This window comes from Mya arenaria, chromosome 8, assembly GCF_026914265.1.
Source record: "Mya arenaria isolate MELC-2E11 chromosome 8, ASM2691426v1".
Lineage (NCBI taxonomy): Eukaryota > Metazoa > Mollusca > Bivalvia > Myida > Myidae > Mya > Mya arenaria.
The window spans coordinates 65,715,703-65,737,999 of record NC_069129.1 but is presented as its reverse complement, the minus strand read 5'-3'; the positions used below and the strand labels follow the sequence as shown (position 1 = coordinate 65,737,999).

Sequence of the window (22,297 nt, the reverse complement as noted above, 5' to 3'; positions counted from 1 at the left end):
TATCTTTGTGAAGAGGTGATCATGACTATCTGGGATAGATATCTTTGAAGAGGTGATCATGACTACCTGGGATAGATATCTTTGAAGAGGTGATCATGAATAACTGGGATATCTTTGAAGAGGTGATCATGAATAACTGGGATATCTTTGAAGAGGTGATCATGAATACCTGGGATATCTTTTAAGAGGTGACCATGCATACCTGGGATAACTTGAAAGAGTTTATCGTGACTACCTTTACCTGGGATATCTTTGAAGAGTTCATCATGACTACCTGAAGGTGGTATTAATTAACCATCTGCTTTTTGCAAAATGGAAAAATGATTTTAATCATGCCTTAATACATGTAACAGATACTTTTTCAAGCTTCCTGTTGACCTTATAAGGATTGTAGTAATCACTTTATACAAGAAATCAACATTTTTAAATACTTTATTTGAAATCATAATATGAAAATAAAATAAATCCATTCAAACAAGTGCTGACACAGCAATTTGACAAATGTTCTGGACAGGGTTTACTTTACACAGAAAGCCAATTGTTCGATGTTCTGTTTGCATACATAAAAGCCCATATTAGGAAGAAACATTTACAGATGTGCATCATGATGAACCCACTGGTTCAATGAAATTTTAAAAGTTTGAAGGCAAAAGCTGTTACATTTGAGATGAACAGTTACCTTAAATGGAGCTTTAAGCAAAAATCTTAGCAATACACAATCTAATATAAAAGTAAGGTAAAAAAAGTTCTTAGTTTCAGCTAACTTCTAAAATAAATAGGGTTGGTCAGTATGCTTTTTTTCTAAAAAAAACAAGAGGCCCATGAGTGCCTATGCTCTAGTGGCATGGCTCATGTGGTTATTTTTGATCTAGAGCATGTTTGTATGAGTAATAGCCAACAAACATATTGTTCACGTTTTGTGTTTGAGTTAGCTTAAAACGTTGCACATTTAACATCTGAGAACAGAAAGTGTTGTAAGCAGATTAGTTGCATGAACTACTAGTATTCTAATATGTGCCAAGTAAAGGTCATCTGAGGAGAATAAAATTTGCTACAAAACTGTACTATTGGTCAAATTTTCATTTTTATAGCTTTAAAAGGACTAAATGGATGGTGGCCCCGGCCCAGGGCACATAATTTCAACTGTTTTGCTAGACGGTCTACATATAATGCTCCACAACAAATATCAAAGATATGAGCCTTGTGGTTTGAAACAAGAAGATTTTGAAAATATTTCTTAAAAAACTTGTGACCCCTGGGGGCAGTGCCAGTTTTGACCCTAGGGGCATAATTTGAACAACCATGGTAGCAGACCAATAAAATAATCCTTATTCAAAATAACAAGGGTCTGCATAGTTGTTTCAGACATAAAGATTTTCAAACATTTCCCAATTTAGTATACCAAACCGGTGAACCCAGTGGCGTGGCCAATAATGACCCCAGGGGCCTAATTTGAACAATTTTTCACATGAATTTGTGACTTTACATGTAAACTTGTCTAAAAATAGACTTCGCTCATGTAGACTTGGCTAAAAATAGCATTTTTTTTTACTTTTGAGGCCCATAATCTAGGTATGCATGGGCAGATCTGGTTTTCGAAAGGAACCAAGCTCTAATTGATATCTTAATACTGTACAAGTTTCATCTATATACAATTAAAACTGAAGACTGTACCATGTTCACAAGCAATTGTTTACAGTCGCACAGACGTTCAAGGCCCATAATCTAGGCATGCATGGGCAGATCTGACTGGTTTTCGAAAGGAACCGAGCTCTATTGGATATCTAAATACTGTTTTATTGAGATACAATCATAACTAAAGACTGTATGGTGTTCACAAGCAATTGTTTACAGGCGCTAGGAAGCACATACTACGTACACATTACCATCACATCAGATATTCTGATCTTTGGCCAGTAAAGCTAAAATTAAAACCGTGATAATGTACCAAAACTACCTATATCAGGGTATATCACTATTGTATTCTTTTTAAGAGCTGTCATGGGGCAGTGCCCTCAACTATATGCTGCTTTGTCTTAGAAATGAATACAATAATGATAAAGGTAATATGCAATAAAGAGACAAAATAAAAATTAAGCATGAAATGCTGCAATGCAAAAAAAACAACAAGTTTTCAATGATTGACAGACAAACCTAATTAATTAAGCCTTTGTTGTGCTATTAAGTTTCAATATTTTTTTGTTTTAGTGACCTTGATCCTATGGGCCCCGAAAGCAATTCTATAATACTTTGTATACTAAGTTTGTAGATGTATTTGATGCTGCCCTCCTCCTGGCCTGCCAACACAATGACACAGTCATGTCATTTTTATAACCAGGTTTCACTTTACAGGTTAACAAGAGCTGTCGTAAAACAGTGCGCTCTACTACGCCTCTTGGAATTGGACGTAAATACAATAATAGTGTGATATGTGCCTGTAAAAAGCAATAAAACAATCAAATAAAAAAGTGAATAAGAATCACAATGTGACAAAACAAGGTTTGATTTGGTTAAGATTATAAAAATGTGCCTGTCAAAATAAAAAAATAACAAGACGCCAACGCGGCAACGCCGCATAAAGCTTGATTTTTTATTTGACAATGCAATTTTGCAAACCTAGGATTTGAGCTAATGACCTAGTATTTTTAACCAAAAAGACCCATATTTATATTTATCGGAGATATCATTCATACAAATAACCTGATCAACAGAAATTATTCCATTTGTGTGAGGAAAAACGAACATTTTATAAATACATCAGCTTTTCCAAAAAGATCTGTCCCAGAGACCTAGTTTTTGACCCTAGATGACACACTTTATCATCTAAGATTTCATGTACACAAATATTTTTAAAGTTAATTAAAATTTAAATTTTTGAAAAATATGGTTAGATCTGAAATTCATGATTGGGATGTGTGTTTATAAAATAACAATTGAATTTAGTTATTAACTGATATGGATAGCTTTGGTAAGCATAGATTTTTTTTATGACATCAGGAAAGTATTTCCTAAGATTTGACCTAGTGACCTAGTTTTTGATCTGAGGTGACCTATATTCACAAATGATTAAGACAACATGTAGACAAATATTCTGACCAAGTTTAAAAAAGATTTGACTAAAATTAATGAATTTTTATGACTGTGGGATTCTTTCTTCTAAAATTTGACCTTGTGACCTAGGTTTTGACCGGGGATGACCCATATTATAAAACTTTTAAGATATTATGCAGACAAATATTCTGACCAAGTTTCATAAAGATTTGACAAAAATTGTTCAATTTATGATGTGGAATGATTTTCCTAAGATTTGACCTAGTGACCTAGAATTTGACCCGGGATGACCCATATTAAAAAACTTTCAAGATAGTATGCAGACAAATATTCTGACCAAGTTTCATAAAGATATGAAAAAAATGTTGAATTTATGACATGGAAATATTTTCTCTAAGATGTGACCTAGTGACCTAGAATTTGACCAGGGATGACCCATATTCATACATCTTCAAGATAACATGCCGACAAATAGTCTGACCAAGTTTGATTACCATTGGATAAAAACTCTTGATTTTATTACATAAAATGAAAACTTTAACGCAGAATTGTTAATGATAGTATAGCCCACCTATTCTTCGAATAGTCGAGCTAAAAATGAACAAATAATAATTTGCAATGCTAATAAGCTCTTGCTCAATTTCATCATGTCCCTTTCACATATGAGTTGGACTGATATATCAATCACTAAATATTAATGGTCCTAGGTCAAAGAATTCAAGGTTCATTGTGCAGAATAACCACTGTTAGCCATTACCTTCACCTTCGAGCAAAAAACTCCGAAAACAATACTTGTCATGTTCTGGTCAAATATAACCTACCATTAATGTTTCATGGTGTGAAGTCAACCAACAAAATGTATTTTCAAATTATTCAAAAATATAAATGTGTCTGTTTGAAAACATATGCTAAAACATATGCCCATTTGTTTTTACAATAGTGGCATAATACATATAAAATACAATAAATCAATGACACAATGCAGCACAAAAGAGGTCTTTTATATCACAGATTCTCTGCAAGCCAAGGTAGGGTAATTCCATCCAAAGAGCATGCAAACTGACAACAGCTTGTTGAAGAGATTTTCCTGAGGAACAATCCTGGGTATTCATTCCCTTCCTTCTGTCAGAGTAGAGACGTTTCAAACTGACAGCCTGCAATTTTAATGTACATATTTGAAAACTGTTTATATTCACAGTGACTTTTTATAATTTTTTTTACATAAAGTGATGTTACATAAAATGTTGCCCATATACAACTAGAACTGTAAGCCATAGGCTAACGAATACCCCCCACCCTTCCATGTCTAGGTTGTTTGCCCTGGAGTTAGGCCGGACAAAGCTAATTTTGCCTACAAGGGGAGATAACTCCAGTCAGGGTCATGTGACCTGTACCAAATTCACAGAGGCGAAAGTTTACAACATGGCCATTAATTTCTGAAAGTTTGATAAAGATTTGTTGAATAATAACAAAGATGAATCCCGGACAGGGCTTATTTTGCCTACTTTAACACATCAAGGGGAGATAACTTCAGTCAGGGTCATGTGACCTGTACCAAATTCACAGAGGCGAAAGTTTACAACATGGCCATTAATTTCTGAAAGTTTGATAAAGATTTGTTGAATAATAACAAAGATGAATCCCGGACAGGGCTTATTTTGCCTACTTTAACACATCAAGGGGAGATAACTCTGGTCAGGGTCATGTGACCCGTACCAATTTCACAGAGGCGCAAGTTTACATCATGGCCATTAATTTCTGAAAGTTTGATAAAGATTTGTTGAATAATAACAAAGATGAATCCCGGACAGGGCTTATTTTGCCTACTTTAACACATCAAGGGGAGATAACTCTGGTCAGGGTCATGTGACCCGTACCAGTTTCACAGAGGCGCAAGTTTACATCATGGCCATTAATATCTGAAAGTTTGAAAAAGATTTGTTCAATAACGACAAAGATGAATCCCGGACAAAAAAAAAACAGACGGACAGACGGACGGACAGACAGACGGACAACCCGATTCCAGTATACCCCCCCCCCCCCCAAACTTTGTTTTGGGGGGTATAATAAAATGATTAAACAGACTATCATACACAATAAGTCTACAAGTACGGTATAAGGCCTTAAAGGGACTGTACACCAGATTGGCACTAAAAAAGTTTTTTTTCTGTAACATATCTCAGGACAATTATTTAATAGAATGTGTTACGCTTTTATGTCATAATTGTAAAAAAAGTACAAACATGTAAAAAAAATGTGTCACCGAAATTGAAGTCCAGTGTTGTATCAACTGTGCTACGAAGGCTTACTTCAATCAAGTGGTATATTAAAGCTATACACCTAACTTGGTTATATCATGTGATAACATCGACTAGCCAATCATGCATAAGAAATTAATTCTACTAGGTAGACATACCCAGTAATCTTTTTGAATGGAAAAATATGAAATAACTGCTAAACTTAATAAACTTGCAATTTGATCATCTGGTGCACACTGTTGCTTTAACAGCAATTAAAAAAAAAACACATTCATGAAACAAATTATATAATTTACTTTGCCTGTATATAATTATTTAAAACTATATTTATTTATTTTTAAATTATTTTTCGTTTTAAATACAGAAATGCTTATGCTGAGGACTTGGAAAGTTCTATTCTTACACATGGAAGTGGTGCAGAATGTATCCATTAATAGCCACGGCCGCAGATGTAATTCTGTAGATGTTTTCATGGACTCAACGGCATGGTCAACTGTTGGTCCAGGCAGCGATATATCTGCCATCTCTGTGGAAGGCTCTGGATGAAGGGCGGCAAAGGTCCATGACCAACTCCTAATAGCAAAATGAATTATTATTCAGAGTATGAGATGCACTATTTATTGAACATGTAAATGTACATGGGTATATCATTTTTGTTCTCACTCATCAACTCAATACTCTTTAAATCGTTGTTTATATTTCAATCCTGTACTTGTGTATAGACCTGTACTTGTTCATAAACATTTCCTTTAGGCCTGGCGGAAACAATAAATGTCTTATCATACAAAATTACAAACACAAAGCACAGTCTTACCAGTTGGCGTTTCAACACAGTTTGTTCTTCAACATTCCAGAAGCAAGCACGTGTAGACAGATACCAAGCACACACTTTAGGGTGATAGTGGTGGTGGTCATTTAGTGCTATTGTGCATCTAATAGCTTGTTAACTGCTACAGGTCTTTTTAGGCCAAATCTAAAAAAAATGAACATCTGTCAATTGACCTACAGTGCATGAGAAAGTCACCTTTATAGAGTTATATGGTAAGAGAATTTAATAAAAAAACAGAGCTTTTAAGGTAAAGTCCAGTCAAAATCTCTAATATGAATGTGTATGGTCAGTGGAATAAGAACACAGCTGAAGACAATATACTTCCTGCCATATAAACCAGTGTTAGGTATAGATATGTACCGGAGTATATACAGTCATCTGTTAACTACAGTGCTTTAGAACGTGTCCCAAAGCTATGATAACTAGTATAGAGATATATGGTCATTTGATAAACTATAGTGCTTTAGAACATGTCCCCCAGCTATGACTACCTGTATAAAGATATATGGTCATTTGATAAACTACAGTGCTTTAGAACGTGTCCCCCAGCTATGACTACCAGTATAAAGATATATGGTGATTTGATAAACTACAGTGCTTTAGAACGTGTCCTCCAGCTATGACTACCTGTATAAAGATATATGGTCATTTGACAAACTACAGTGCTTTAGAATGTGTCCCAAAGCTATTACTATCAGTATAATGATATATGGTCATTTGATAAACTACAGTGCTTTAGAACGTGTCCTCGAGCTATGACTACCTGTATAAAGATATATGGTCATTTGACAAACTACAGTGCTTTAGAACATGTCCCAAAGCTATTACTACCAGTATCAAGATATAAGGTCATTTGATAAACTACAGTGCTTTAGAACGTGTACCCCAGCTATGACTACCAGTATAAAGATATATGGTGATTTGATAAACTACAGTGCTTTAGAACGTGTCCCCCAGCTATGACTACCTGTATAAAGATATATGGTGATTTGATAAACTACAGTACTTTAGAATGTGTCTCCCAGCTATGACTACCTGTATAAAGATATATGGTCATTTGATAAACTACAGTGCTTTAGAATGTGTCCCCCAGCTATGACTACCAGTATAAAGATATATGGTCATTTGATAAACTACAGTGCTTTAGAACGTGTCCCCCATCTATTACTACCAGTATAAAGATATATGGTCATTTGATAAACTACAGTGCTTTAGAACGTGTCCCCCAGCTATGACTACCAGTATAACGATATATGGTGATTTGATAAACTACAGTGCTTTAGAACGTGTCCCCCAGCTATGACTACCAGTATAACGATATATGGTGATCTGATAAACTACAGTGCTTTAGAACGTGTCCCCCAGCTATGACTACCAGTATAAAGATATATGGTCATTTGATAAACTACAGTGCTTTAGAACGTGTCCCCCAGCTATGACTACCTGCATAAAGATATATGGTCATTTGATAAACTACAGTGCTTTAGAACATGTTCTCCAGCTATGACTACCTGTATAAAGATATATGGTCATTTGATAAACTACAGTGCTTTAGAACGTGTCCCCCAGCTATGACTACCAGTATAAAGATATATGGTCATTTGATAAACTACAGTGCTTTAGAACGTGTCCCAAAGCTATGACTACCAGTATAACGATATATGGTGATTTGATAAACTACAGTGCTTTAGAACGTGTCCCCCAGCTATGACTACCAGTATAAAGATATATGGTCATTTGATAAACTACAGTGCTTTAGAACGTGTCCCAAAGCTATTACTACCAGTATAAAGATATATGGTCATTTGATAAACTACAGTGCTTTAGAACGTGTCCCAAAGCTATGACTACCAGTATAAAGATATATGGTCATTTGATAAACTACAGTGCTTTAGAACGTGTCCCCCAGCTATGACTACCCGTATAAAGATATATGGTCATTTGATAAACTACAGTGCTTTAGAACGTGTCCTCCAGCTATGTCTACCCGTATAAAGATATATGGTGATTTGATAAACTACAGTGCTTTAGAACGTGTCCCAAAGCTTTTACTACCAGTATAAAGATATATGGTCATTTGATAAACTACAGTGCTTTAGAACGTGTTCCCGAGCTATGACTACCAGTATAAAGATATATGGTCATTTGATAAACTACAGTGCTTTAGAACGTGTCCCCCAGCTATGACTACCAGTATAAAGATATATGGTCATTTGATAAACTACAGTGCTTTAGAACGTGTCCCAAAGCTATGACTACCAGTATAACGATATATGGTGATTTGATAAACTACAGTGCTTTAGAACGTGTCCCCCAGCTATGACTACCAGTATAAAGATATATGGTCATTTGATAAACTACAGTGCTTTAGAACGTGTCCCAAAGCTATTACTACCAGTATAAAGATATATGGTCATTTGATAAACTACAGTGCTTTAGAACGTGTCCCAAAGCTATGACTACCAGTATAAAGATATATGGTCATTTGATAAACTACAGTGCTTTAGAACGTGTCCCCCAGCTATGACTACCCGTATAAAGATATATGGTCATTTGATAAACTACAGTGCTTTAGAACGTGTCCTCCAGCTATGTCTACCCGTATAAAGATATATGGTGATTTGATAAACTACAGTGCTTTAGAACGTGTCCCAAAGCTTTTACTACCAGTATAAAGATATATGGTCATTTGATAAACTACAGTGCTTTAGAACGTGTTCCCGAGCTATGACTACCAGTATAAAGATATATGGTCATTTGATAAACTACAGTGCTTTAGAACGTGTCCCCCAGCTATGACTACCTGTATAAAGATATATGGTCATTTGATAAACTACAGTGCTTTAGAACGTGTCCCCCAGCTATGACTACCAGTATAAAGATATATGGTCATTTGATAAACTACAGTGCTTTAGAACGTGTCCCCCAGCTATGACTACCTGTTGAAAGATATATGGTCATTTGATAAACTACAGTGCTTTAGAACGTGTTCCCGAGCTATGACTACCAGTATAAAGATATATGGTCATTTGATAAACTACAGTGCTTTAGAACGTGTCCCCCAGCTATGACTACCTGTATAAAGATATATGGTCATTTGATAAACTACAGTGCTTTAGAACGTGTCCCCCAGCTATGACTACCAGTATAAAGATATATGGTCATTTGATAAACTACAGTGCTTTAGAACGTGTCCCCCAGCTATGACTACCTGTTGAAAGATATATGGTCATTTGATAAACTACAGTGCTTTAGAACGTGTCTCAAAACTATTACTACCTGTATAAAGATATATGGTCATTTGATAAACTACAGTGCTTTAGAACGTGTCTCCCAGCTATGACTACTAGTATAAAGATATATGGTCATTTGATAAACTACAGTGCTTTAGAACGTGTCCCACAGCTATGAATACCTGTATAAAGATATATGGTCATTTGATAAACTACAGTGCTTTAGAACGTGTCCCCCAGCTATGACTACCAGTATAAAGATATATGGTCATTTGATAAACTACAGTGCTTTAGAACGTATCCCAAAGCTATTACTACCAGTATAAAGATATATGGTCATTTGATAATCTACAGTGCTTTAGAATGTGTCCCCCACCTATGATCACAAGTATAAAGATATATTGTCATTTGATAAACTACAGTGCTTTAGAACGTGTCCCCCAGCTATGACTACCAGTATAAAGATATATGGTCATTTGATAAACTACAGTGCTTTAGAACGTATCCCAAAGCTATTACTACCAGTATAAAGATATATGGTCATTTGATAATCTACAGTGCTTTAGAATGTGTCCCCCACCTATGATCACAAGTATAAAGATATATTGTCATTTGATAAACTACAGTGCTTTAGAACGTGTCCCCCAGCTATGACTACCAGTATAAAGATATATGGTCATTTGATAAACTACAGTGCTGTAGAACATGAGGCCCAACTAGGACTACCATTATAAAGCCAATTGTCATTTGTTTAACTTGTTTAGGTTAGTTTAGGTTAAATGTCAATAAATTTTGTAAAGGTCAAAATTCAGCTCATTCCCACCAAATCACTGTGTGCTTTGCTGAAAAAAATGATTTGCCAGCATCAATAGTTAAATAATGCATAAAATTATGGAAATATTTAATACCGTCTTCCCAAAATTCTTCGTACTAGAGGCACAAATTATCTTGCATTTCCAGCTCCTGGATTTTCCTTAAAGCCTCTTCCAAGGTTTTACAAACCAGCAATTTTGTTCGCTGTGGTGTACTCATGTGTTTTACACAGATATCAATGACGTAATTGTGTAAACACGCACCTGCCTAAATCCACACTGTCGTTTATCAAAATCCATACTGTATTTAATTTTTACGCACAAAGTGTCAGATGTGGAAATTCATAATTTTTTCGAAATAATACCTAAATTTAACTATTTCCTATCAAAATGTCTAAATTAGAACAAGTTCTAAAGATCGAACCTAGTATTGAACTTTCATTCAAAGGTAAATATTCACCATCATTTTTACATGTAAAGATTTCTTTTAATTTGTTCCTTTTTTGCAGTACAGTAAGGTGCAATTATATTTTGGGTTTCTTTTTGAGGGTGTAACCCCCTTTCCCTTTGAGTACCTTTATTTTATACCTGAAAACGTAGATTCCGTCAATCCAAGTACAGTTCAAGGGCAAGATGTAAATTAAACCTACTGTAGAATATGAATGTAGTCCAAATAATTCTACGTTGACAGATTTTTTTTAGATTTTTGATATGGCAAATCCTTCACGTACAAATTGTTTAGTATCAAAAGTGGGTAGTTGTTCAGATCAGGATTCCAGGTTAAAGCATACAGCGTCTATAAAATATCATAAAAACAAGAAATATTACCAGATAATGTTATATTAGTTCCGTACACAAAAAATAAATATCCAACTTATAATTATGAGTTTGACAGCTTTTCTTCATTTCATTCTGTCAAAACATAATGATACATACATGAAGGGCACCTGCAAGGCTTCAGGGCACAGTTTTAAATCGCTCGGAACATTTCGGCCATGGCCAAGTTGTTACGATTGTATAACGAGGTCTATTTCGAAGCTTTGTCGGAGGAGGCCGAGTTATTACGACTGTATCGAGTTGACCCCCTTCGCATAATTGTTGTCTGTGTCAGTCATTTTTCGTTTTATTGGAAAGGTAAACAACTTGTTTTAATGCATTAAATGCTTGTTTTGTGCAAAATAGCATTTCACTTACATGGTAAAATATGAATATAACTCTTTATGATACAATTTCAACCATAAAATACTTCACTTAAAACAATTTCAATATTTTTAAAACACCCCCGTTTTTGCACATTCCCGTTTAGACGTTAGGGATTGGAAGAATCCTGTATAACACGTCTATTATTTTACACTAAATATGAATGTAAAGAAAATATTAACAGTTCAATCTGGCAATATTGCTCAATTTTGTCTGATTAAGCTATAGTAAGAATAAATGAATTAACATTGTAACAAATGTCTTGTTACCAAAGAAGCACTAATGCAGAATTTTACACCTGGAATTGATGCCTTTATGAGAAACATTTACAAAGTAAACTTTTGAAGACATACCCAATATGTGCCGTCATGGGCAAGGCAGCGCATCAAATTAAACTGAATATAATTTAGTAAACAATTATCCAATGGAAAAGGACAACAGTAAAAAAAAAAAACACATCAAATTTATTGACCTCAATCAAGGAGGTTCCCAAATATTTGAAAATCCGGCAATGAAAGTGCAATACAGTACACTCCACACGTTTCGTCATTTTTCTCGGCATGTAAGTAATCCGCTTACCTTGCTAATATCGGCCATGTTTCACCAACTTGCTGGTTTTTCTGCAGAGGTTTTATTATCGTTGCGCCAGTGATTGCTGGATCATATTGAATTTTATTGATCTCAAAGCAGAATTCTGGGTTGTATGCATTGCTAAGTACTACATTGCTACTTCTGAAATTAAATGATAACATTTTATTTATTTCATCTATTAAAATCAGTCAATGACTTCTCAATCGTTCGTTTTTCTTCGTAATATAAGAAAACATATTCCATAACAGTACATATATAAATTTAATTCAATTCACTATTAATTTACCTTTGAAATCATATTTGAAGATATTGTCGTAATACCTTCCCTTTTTTTAAATGAACGTAATTAAGCTTTCAGTTGTTCTATTTTATGAAAGTAACAGTATAAGTATGAATATTTTGTTTTAGAAATATTAAAACCATTGTTTTCTAGGTAAAAAATGGAAATGATTAGATTATAAAGCATTATAGAATTTTTGGCAGTGTCAAAGTCACGTGATATGCATTTAATATACCTCAAAAACCGTAAGAAAACATTACTTCTGAAATCAGAAAAGTTTTGAAACACAATGAGAGAAAAGTATGCAAATAAATTAATCAAAATTAGATACAGTAGGATATTTTGATCAGTTTCCCCAGAGTTGTAACTGTCAAATTACAATTTGTGTCCGCAATGCCGAAAATCTACCAGTAATACGAAAAGTGGTAGTTCTGCGAGGAGTGGACTCTACATAAAGCGGGAATTTTTTTTTATGGAAAACTACAGACCAATATTTGTAATTCCCATGTACCGTTCAATATTAGAAAAGTGATAAGAGATCACATGGTAAAACATCTGGAAAATAACTTATTAATATATAAACACGATCACTGATTTCAAAGGAAAATATTGTCAACATGCTTTTCTCAACTTTTGGAATTTTTAGAAGAATGGTCAGGAGCCAAAGAAAAGTAACAATTGTTGATATTGTAGGTACCTTGATTTTAAAATTGTTTAATAGGGTTCCACTACCTAAAAAGGTATGGTATATAAGAATAAGAGGAATCATTAACATATGTATTAAAACATATAGTAATTTGAAAGAATCGCCTTCAACAGGAGCTTCTCACAGTGACAAGATTTTCATGTAGTTCCCCACAGCAGTATCCTGGGACCTATCCTCTTTCTGACTTACCAGACAGCATAATATCAAGAACTTAGCTTTTCACAGATGATACTTAGACATATCAAATGCTTGAAAATGAAAACCAAGCGTCAATATTCCAAGATGATGAACTTATCGAATATTGCATAAAAAGCTGAAAAGGCTGAAAAGGAAACATAATGAAAGTATAAGGGTTGAAAAAGAAAGGATCTTATTGTTCTCATCTACAAAGATCTTAAATTCGATGATCATCAAAGTGGGGAATTCAACATATAAAAATGAGTGCCTCATATATAAACTAATAAAGATTTTACCCATATCTCAAGAAAATCTTAATTCAATAACTAAATATCATCTAAATATTAGTATTTCACTTATTCTAAAAACAAATAGGGCTTCCCAAATAAAGTATATAGGCTTACTTGATGTTCATAACCATTTTCATTTCAGGTCCATTCACAGAGGTTGTCACGGCAGATTTACGCCTCACAAATCCTTCTGATAAGAGAGTATGTTTCAAAGTAAAGACAACAGCCCCAAAGCGATACTGTGTTCGACCAAACAGTGGGGTTATAGAACCTAAGCAGGACATAACAGTGGCTGGTGAGTATTTATATAAGATTCAACTTTTGAGAGGAGGAAAAAGAGGATATGATTGTCTCTCAGCTTAAAAACTTCTAAGCATCCAGAAATAAGATACTCTTTTCAATGGACCAGTCAGCAAAATAATTATTGCAACATGTTGATATCATTTGTTTGAGGTTTACCAGTTAAGCCATCAGAAAATGCAACATATGCTTGTATTTATTTACAAAATATAATTCTATTTAATAGGTCTGAAAAATAGTCATGTTTCAAGTTAATTGGCTGACCGTCTTTCAAAGCCCCCAATTTTTAATGTGTTTATTTTTTCACTGTGGAAAAAAATTTGATGACAATAATATTTTGGGGTTATATACTATACTGTTGTCATTCCTTAGTGATGATGACTTTCATATCTGGTTTAAATGGCAATTTAATTGCGATGACTTGTACGATAATCAGATCCTAAAGAGAGTGTTATTTTTGCATGTTTGAGCTATTATATAAATAATACCCAGATTTTCCTTTGATATATATGAATTATATTTGGGGGTTTTCAGTGATGTTGCAGCCTTTTGAATATGATCCAAATGAGAAAAACAAACACAAATTTATGGTACAGACGATGTTTGCACCGGATGGGAAGATAGAAAACCAAGAACAATTGGTGAGTAGGAAGCTACTTTCCCTTAATCTGAGGATGCACACTTGTGCTAATTTCAATCACTGCTCTGATAATACGGTAATTCTAAATCATGTGACTGTCATTGAAATAGGTTGTCAGCCTTTCAAGTCCTTCTGTCCCCAATGCATTGAATTTCAGTATATGAACTCTTCGGTTATGTAAGCATGTGGAAAATTTTGGTCCTTTTTTATGCTAGTTATGCCCCCCTTTGAAGAAGAGGGGTATATTGCTTTGCACATGTCGGTCGGTAGGTCGGTCCGTCGGTAGACCAAAGCTTGTCCAAGTGATAACTCAACAATTCCTGGACACATGGTCATCAAACTTGACATGAAGGTTAGGCCTGACCAGTAGATGACCCCTATTGATTTTAGGGCTCATCGGGTCAAAGGTCAAGGTCACAGTGACCTTTAATGGTAAAATAATTTTAAAGCTTGTCCGAGTGATTACTCAACAATGCCTAGACCTATGGTCATCAAACCTGACTTGGAGGTTGGGCCTGACCAGTAGATGACCCATATTGATTTTTGGGGTCATCGGGCCAAAGGTCAAGGTCACAATGACCTTGAATGGTAAATGTTTGTCCGAGTAAATGAGTAATAACTCAACAATGCCTGCACCCATGGCCCTCAAAATTGACTTGGAGGTTGGGCCTGACCAGTAGCTGACCCCTATTGTTTTTGGGGCTCATCGGGTCAAAGGTCAAGGTCACAGAAAGGCCAGAGTTTTTTATCTTTAGATTTACGGGAGATTTTTCAAAAAGTTGGGTAAGGAGGAGGAAATAAAAATAAAAATAAAATGTCCCAAAGGAGAAATAAATAAAAATAAAACGGATTTCGATTTTTTTATTTTTTAAATCTTCTTATATCATAAAGACAAAACACACCTTACTTGTGTCAGCTATTTCATAGGCTGAAAAAAGGGTGATAGATCACCATAAAGTTTCAAAAGCATAATTAAAAGATCCTTTTAATATATCCCAGTGATATCTCAACAATGCCTGAACCTATGATCATCAAACTTGACATGAAAGTTGGGCCTGACCAGGAGATGACCCTTGATTATTTTAGGAGTCATTGGGTCAAAGGTCAAGTTCACAGTGACCTTGAATGCGAAAATGTTTCTAGTGATAATTTGACAATGCCTGCACCCATAGCCCTCAAACTTTACTTGCAGTTGTGTTTGACCTGTAGATGACCCCTTATGATTTTAGGGATCATCGGGTCAAAGGTCAAGGTTACAGTGACCTTGAACGAAAAAAGCTTGTCTGTGTGATTACTTGTCAATGCCTGCACCCATGGCCCTCAAACTTGACATTTAGATTTTTTGCTGACCAGCTGATTGACAACCTGACTCCTATGGATTTTGAGGTCATCGAGTCAAAGGTCATGGTCATAACACACTCTATCCTCACACTTTGAATGGTCATAATCTTAAAACTGCCTCAACGGCATCCAATGTCAGTGACAAGTCAGCTGTCATTTCGGTCCATGCATATTCCATTCAATTGTCCATATAATCCTGACAACATGGCGCTCAGGGGGGGGGGGCATAGATGAGCTCACACCTGTGTATTATTTGTGCTAGACATTCAGCTGTTTTACACTTGCAGCATTTTTTTTTCATTTCAGTGGAAGGAGGTGTCACCAGATAAGCTGATGGACTCCAAACTGAAGTGTGTCCTTGACCCCACCGGCAACTCCGTGGTAACAATGCAATTCTTATTTTAACTAGCTACAGAATTCAGAGTTTTATAACTGAAATACAGATGCATTGTTCTACTCATAATTACATTTATTTTCAAATGGAAATAGGTATTAATGTATTAGAACAATGAAGTTTAAATAATTGAATATTCCAGTATAATGAGTTATGTACTTGTTTCAGAACCAGACAGCTGTGGCCCCTGTTAAAGAAGAAAAGGTGAGGGCAGTGAAGCAGGAGGCTGTGAAAACTGAGCCGCCACAGACCCCAGGGGGTCAGGCTGGGGGTCAGTCAGGCTCCCCTGTATCTCAAGTTCCTTCACAGAAAGTAAGGCCGTGCACTGCACAGCATAGCAGGGCTAACACTCACTGTAGCTTGAACCTTACACATAGTTGGATTCTCTCAGTCTGTGGGATCTGGATTCACAGTCTTGGCTAGTGGTGGTGGTTGTGCTAGTGGTTTGTAGCCAGAAACTTATCAGGCCACTGTTTTCAATAGACATAATTATTCACAAGTCCAGCTACATTTAAAATATGTTAAAAAATTAAATTGATTAATAAGTTTCAATTAATTTTTCATTTATTGAAGTCTCTGTAATATTGTATATTTTAAATCAATTTAAAAAAATAAATATGTTAATCCACATAAATTTAGAACGTTTAAAAAGAAGAAACAGTGGCCTTGTATAACAAAACTATAATCAGACCGAACTTCTCATTAAAGTTGACGTCTTGAGACATTGTGTGTTTAAACATGTGTGCTTTATACTTTAAATATTTATACTAAAAATTAAAATATGAGCACTTCAAGTTCTGAATGAAGAATAGTCAAGTTTAGCACCAACATGTTTCAATTGATGAACATGAACTTTTCCTTAACAGACCATGTATGTTTGTAATGCATAGTACATCAATGAAATAAGTAATTGCAGGGTTTTCTATCAAAGTAACATGGCATGAAAATTTCCAAATGTAAAACGATGTAAAAAGCTGATAAGTTTCCATAAATTTGACCAAAATTAGCTGGAAAAAACCCTGTAATTTTGTAACTGATATTGAATTGAAATATAGCTTCACTGAGTAGGATTTCATAGCAATATTTCATATATCAGCACATTTGAATGTCAGTGTTTCCAAATATAGATTTTTGTCTCAGCTATACTAGTGTTGCAACTTTGTGATTTCAATCAATCTTTTTTCAAAACATTCATGTATATTGTAAACAAATGCCTGACAAAGGTGAATCAGGGGCATTTGTCATTTTCCTGTGACAGGTCTTGCTTCTAGTCTTAGCTGTTTATCTCTTATGTCAAAGCTTTTTGTGTTGCAAAGTAATAGAATCATCATTATATGTGGGGTTAAAGCTGCACTCTCACAGATTGACTGTTTTGACAACTTTTTTTGTTTTTTGTCTTGGAATAAGTCAATTTTTGTCAGGAAACCAGTGATACAAGATTGGTGACAAAAGATCAGATCGCAGTTTTTCATATTTATGTTCGAGAATTGATGTTTTATGGCTAAAAGCTTTAAGACCATTTCAGAAAAAATAGTATTTTTGGCAGTTTCCCAATTGATTTAGATCTGTTCTATTATGAGTTATCTTATATGAATGAATTGAAGGCATTAATACCAAGATAAACTAATTCTGAGACAAAAAGGAATAAAAGTCAATCTGTTAGAGTGCAGCTTGAATTCAAGGGTAAACCAAACTTTCTATATTTAAATGTTCCTTTGTCACCTCATACCTTCCTGCATTGACCCATGCCTGGCATAAAATGGAAAATTTTAATGCCCCAATTTCAAAAAATATGCTCATACAATTTAGTTTTTTCTGAATTTAACCATGAATTAATAAACCTTTTTCACAACAGTTACATTTTAACATCTAACAACTTATAACTTGACAACCAGTAACTGGAGGATAGATTATTTCAGAATATACTGGTACTTGTATATACACCTAACAGATACAGGTCATTAACAGGCGTGATATGGAGAATGGTTTTAAGTAAAAACATAAATACATTCTAGAAAATAACATACTCGGAACCAGTTTATACAGGATTTCCATATTTTCTTCATGCGCCATGTGCTAGAAACAATTAAAAAATATATGTTGAATGTAAAATAATAAAATAAATGATTTTGAAAAAATAATAATTATGTAATTACCTACTGTCAATATAACTTTCGAAATGGCACCCATAAATTTCAGTTGTATTTCATTTTAAAGATTATGGACAATGTTTAAATCATGCATTCATACTGGTAAAATAGTATTGTATAAATTGAGATTTGCTTGTTACGTTAAAAAACTGTAAGGAAGATAGTAGTTAAAAACTAACATGGTTATTGCTGTATTTGTAGGTTGCTAGCCCTGGTGAGCCTGTGTCCCGCAAGCCAGATGCTGATGTTAAAAGTCTGCAGGAGGAAATACAGAAACTTAGAGATGAGAATTCAGTCGTTAAAGTAGGGATTACATGTGTGGTTGATTATTGACTGACCAGGCATTGAAGTCTGGACTATTTTCCTGTTAAATATTAAAAAAAAATAAAGCAATAGGGAATTTTAGATACATCAATGTATATATGCATTGAGCATAATGTTGATATGTAATGAAATTATATTTATGTACATCATCTTATTTCAGCAATCATATTATTGACATTTTGATTTAAATTCTCCCAGTTAAAAATCCAAGCACAAAGTCGGCAAAATAAAGTTATATGGAAAGCTGTTGACCATTGTCTAATCAACAACTAATAGGGCCAAGTAATATTTATGTATTAACTTTGTTATATTAATTTTCAGGAAAGTGAAGCAAGATTGCGGAAATTAGCATACAAAGAAACCGTATCATCGACGCCTCACAATTATCAAGATGCCCAGCAGTCCCCATCGCCGATGGCAACCTCTGCATTTCCCCCATATGTATACCTGATTGCGTGTTTGATCATAGGCGTCCTGATCGGCAAGATCCTTCTGTAGCCCCTAAATGCTGTCCTACGTTGTCTATTTATTGTCCTCCAATCAAAAAGGTCCTCTGATTTTTAACATCTGTAAGATCTAATCATGATTATAGTATAATGAACAATTTCTGAACATAGACTAGAATTTATACATTTATTTTATTGATGATAATTTTTATCCCTATCATGTTGAATTTAATTCTATAGTTCTCACCCCTTTCACATATTATTAACATTCATGTTTTATTAATATTTAATAGGACCTTTTTGCTTGGTAAGCGAGTATAACATCATTTATACCGAGGTGTGAATGGGGCCACTGCAGTTATAAGGGGAATTTTATGTGCAATGTCAAAGATAAGAAAATATGTGAGCATGCTTCAAGTGTGGAACATTAATAACCGTTTATATGTTTGATTACATTCTTGTAATGGCATTGGTTCACCAAGAACTGTTGATTTTTATGGCATTTTTGACATGTTGTGACAAAAATGTAATGTGGATTTTTTACCCTTTTAGCCATAGTTTGATTTTTCCTGTTGGCCAATGATGCAAAACTTCATTAGATTTGTGATTAAAAACAAAGCGTCGGAAGTTTTTCAGCATTTGCCAAAAAAATGTTCGTCAAATTGTGTTTGATAGTCCATGATGAAATGTTGATACTGGGTGTGTCTCCCACACGTCATTGGTTATACTGTCCGTTAATTGGCACCACAGGACCTGACTTCACTGTCAAGAAACAATAATATACTTGTTGCTTTACCGTATCATTTATTTAACCAATTTGTTGTGAACATTAAGTGAATCATTAACTATGGATGTTTCTGTCTGATATTGTCATATTCACACTGAAAACAATCTTTTTGTAATAAATCTCTTCAATAGTGTATTTATTGAGCATTTTTTACCTTTGCTACCACTTTTTTTATATCAACATGAATGTTGTGGAGCTTTTCATTACTTTGAAGATTATTTTGGAATACTAAATGAAAATGGCATTGAAAGATGCTTGTCAACAAGAATTTCTATGAATAACAAATTATGTATCAAACTTAAAAGATTTTGGTCAGTGAAGCTTTTAAAGTGTACCATATATATTCAAGACAATGTATACACAGTTAGAATCAACACAATTTACATTTTGCTGTGATCTGGCCAAAATGTCTTCAATGTTTAGCATATTTTAAGGTCTTTGATGTACAAATGATCTTGTCATTTTCAGAAGCCATTGGCAATAATGATAAATGTTGATATCCTGTGACCCCATGATATTTTAAAACAAGTATTGTTTGCTGGTTACTAAAATATAAAACATATGATATAAATAACATTATAGATAGAGTTATTGGAGTTTCAAATGAAATGGGATGTGAAATGACCAATTTTGCAATCATTAAAGGCCAAAACTCCTGTTTGTATTATAGTTTTCTGTATAGTTTTACTTTTACTTGCTCTACATATTAAATCCTATCAAATAATATGAAAATAGTAAGGGGTCACCAGGCATAAACAAATTCACATCATTGTATACTTGATACCTTAAATGAACACAAGAAATTGCAAGAATTAAACAATAAAAGCATAAAGGGCACCTGTATTTTATTATCTGGAAGATACATGACTGCTGAGGGACACAGCGTATTAGATTGCTAGAAATCATTTATCTTCAGCCATTTTATGATAACAAATCATGTTATAACAATTATAGGCTTTATTCTTTATGTAGTCTTCATTATGACTTTTACTCTTGCACTTTCTATCTTTCAAGCACTAAGCACCTAAAGCTCTACTAGGAAATAAATATTTACAAGAACGTTATTCTGTACATATATTTTATCATTTTTGTCATTAATAATTGATACTGGTTTCCATGCATGTGTTGACGTTTGATTGAAGATTAGAGACCGTGATTGAAGATTAGAGACCGTGATTGAAGATTAGAGACCGTGATTGAAGATTAGAGACCTACTGAATTTGAACTGTTAATAGTATGTCATAAAGGGATACCAGACATTGCAGAGTAAACGACATATATCATATATGGTCCTACAATAGTCTCTGCTTCAATATGACTTCTTCTTTCTGTTAAGAACTATATTGAAATACACGTTATTGTAGGATTTATTGCCTTTTTGGTATGTTCATACTGTTTGAATGCTGGAAGGCACATGGGCAAATTCCATGATGTGCCGTCTATAATACTAGCTTCTGTAAAAGTTTGTAAGAATGCCCTCCCCAGTGTTCAAACAGCATTGACACAAGAACAAATATGTTTGATCATTATATTTACATTTTCATAATTAAACCATTTACAATAAGTAATAACTGCCACCGAGTCTTTATTGTTAAAGAAAGGTTATCAAAAACATACATTAGTATAAAAGAATAGCCAATATTTGTAACGCCTTATATCATTGGTTAGATGAAATTGTACTAATCCAATCAAAGAGCAATATTGAAATAAACAATCATGTCTTAACCCCTTGCCATATGAATGTCAAGTTTTCTCTATACAAAGGACTAGGCAAATGTAAATATTTGATATTTGAGACTTTAATAATTGCTGCTAGGTTTCATCTTGATACCAACGTATAATCTTTGTGGTGCATTAATAGATCATTTACACTACATTGATTTTGTATATTACAAACCTATGTTAATGTATCTGTACATTTTTGTTCATGTTTTTATGGTGCAGCCAATGTGTGTAATTATTCTTTCTTAAGCTGTAAGATTAGTTTGTTGTTTTATAACGATGGAAAACTCCCCACTTGACTGCAATAAACACATTTATGTTTCAACCAATGTTGTGTTTTTATTTTATGGTCATATAGATATGTCTGAGGCTATATAGGAAATGCATTCGTTGCGTCACATCCAAAAGATTTTGTGTCATTGTAACTCCAGAAGAATTGCACCTACTCACATGGCACATAGTTATGTTTGCCAGCATGGGTCAATAAATGGGTGAGTGGGGATCATGTTAATTGGCATCATCGTTATCCGCTTTAAACTAGAACGTTTTTTTTTTTATCAAATCTTGAACACACCAAGTTGCAATGTCAATGGTAAAACTAGTATTTGCCACCTTTCAGGGGCAAAATAATGGTTAACAATGGAAACTGGAAACAAAAACGTTGTTTTGTTATGCCTTAAAGGGGCTGTTCTCCGTATGATGAAATAGCGAAAAAAAAGAAGAAGAAAATTGTTGAAAACTGACGTAAACTTGGTATCGATGAGTA

At 34.2% G+C, this 22,297-nt stretch overlaps 1 protein-coding gene and 1 long non-coding RNA gene across 3 annotated transcripts; one reads left to right on the top strand and one right to left on the bottom strand.

Moving 5' to 3' along the window:
- Nucleotides 1-416: 416 nt before the first annotated feature.
- On the bottom strand, nucleotides 417-10,424 carry LOC128242790 (uncharacterized). The gene is made up of 4 exons (XR_008262712.1): nucleotides 10,280-10,424; nucleotides 6,124-6,282; nucleotides 5,713-5,882; nucleotides 417-4,205 (listed from the first exon to the last, which is right to left on the bottom strand). It is a non-coding gene; the product is annotated as an uncharacterized LOC128242790 (long non-coding RNA).
- Nucleotides 10,425-10,474: 50 nt separating this feature from the next.
- LOC128242788 (vesicle-associated membrane protein/synaptobrevin-binding protein-like) lies at nucleotides 10,475-21,856 on the top strand. 2 transcript variants are annotated; one of them, XM_052960117.1, is made up of 7 exons: nucleotides 10,475-10,631; nucleotides 13,570-13,722; nucleotides 14,262-14,368; nucleotides 16,015-16,089; nucleotides 16,271-16,306; nucleotides 18,454-18,555; nucleotides 18,898-21,856. In XM_052960117.1, the coding sequence occupies exons 1-7, from the start codon at nucleotides 10,574-10,576 to the stop codon at nucleotides 19,072-19,074; spliced, it is 708 nt and encodes a 235-aa protein (XP_052816077.1). In that variant the 5' UTR covers nucleotides 10,475-10,573; the 3' UTR covers nucleotides 19,075-21,856. The 2 variants fall into 2 exon arrangements, with proteins under 2 accessions (XP_052816077.1, XP_052816076.1); XM_052960116.1 differs by having other exon boundaries at nucleotides 16,271-16,414.
- Nucleotides 21,857-22,297: the final 441 nt, after the last annotated feature.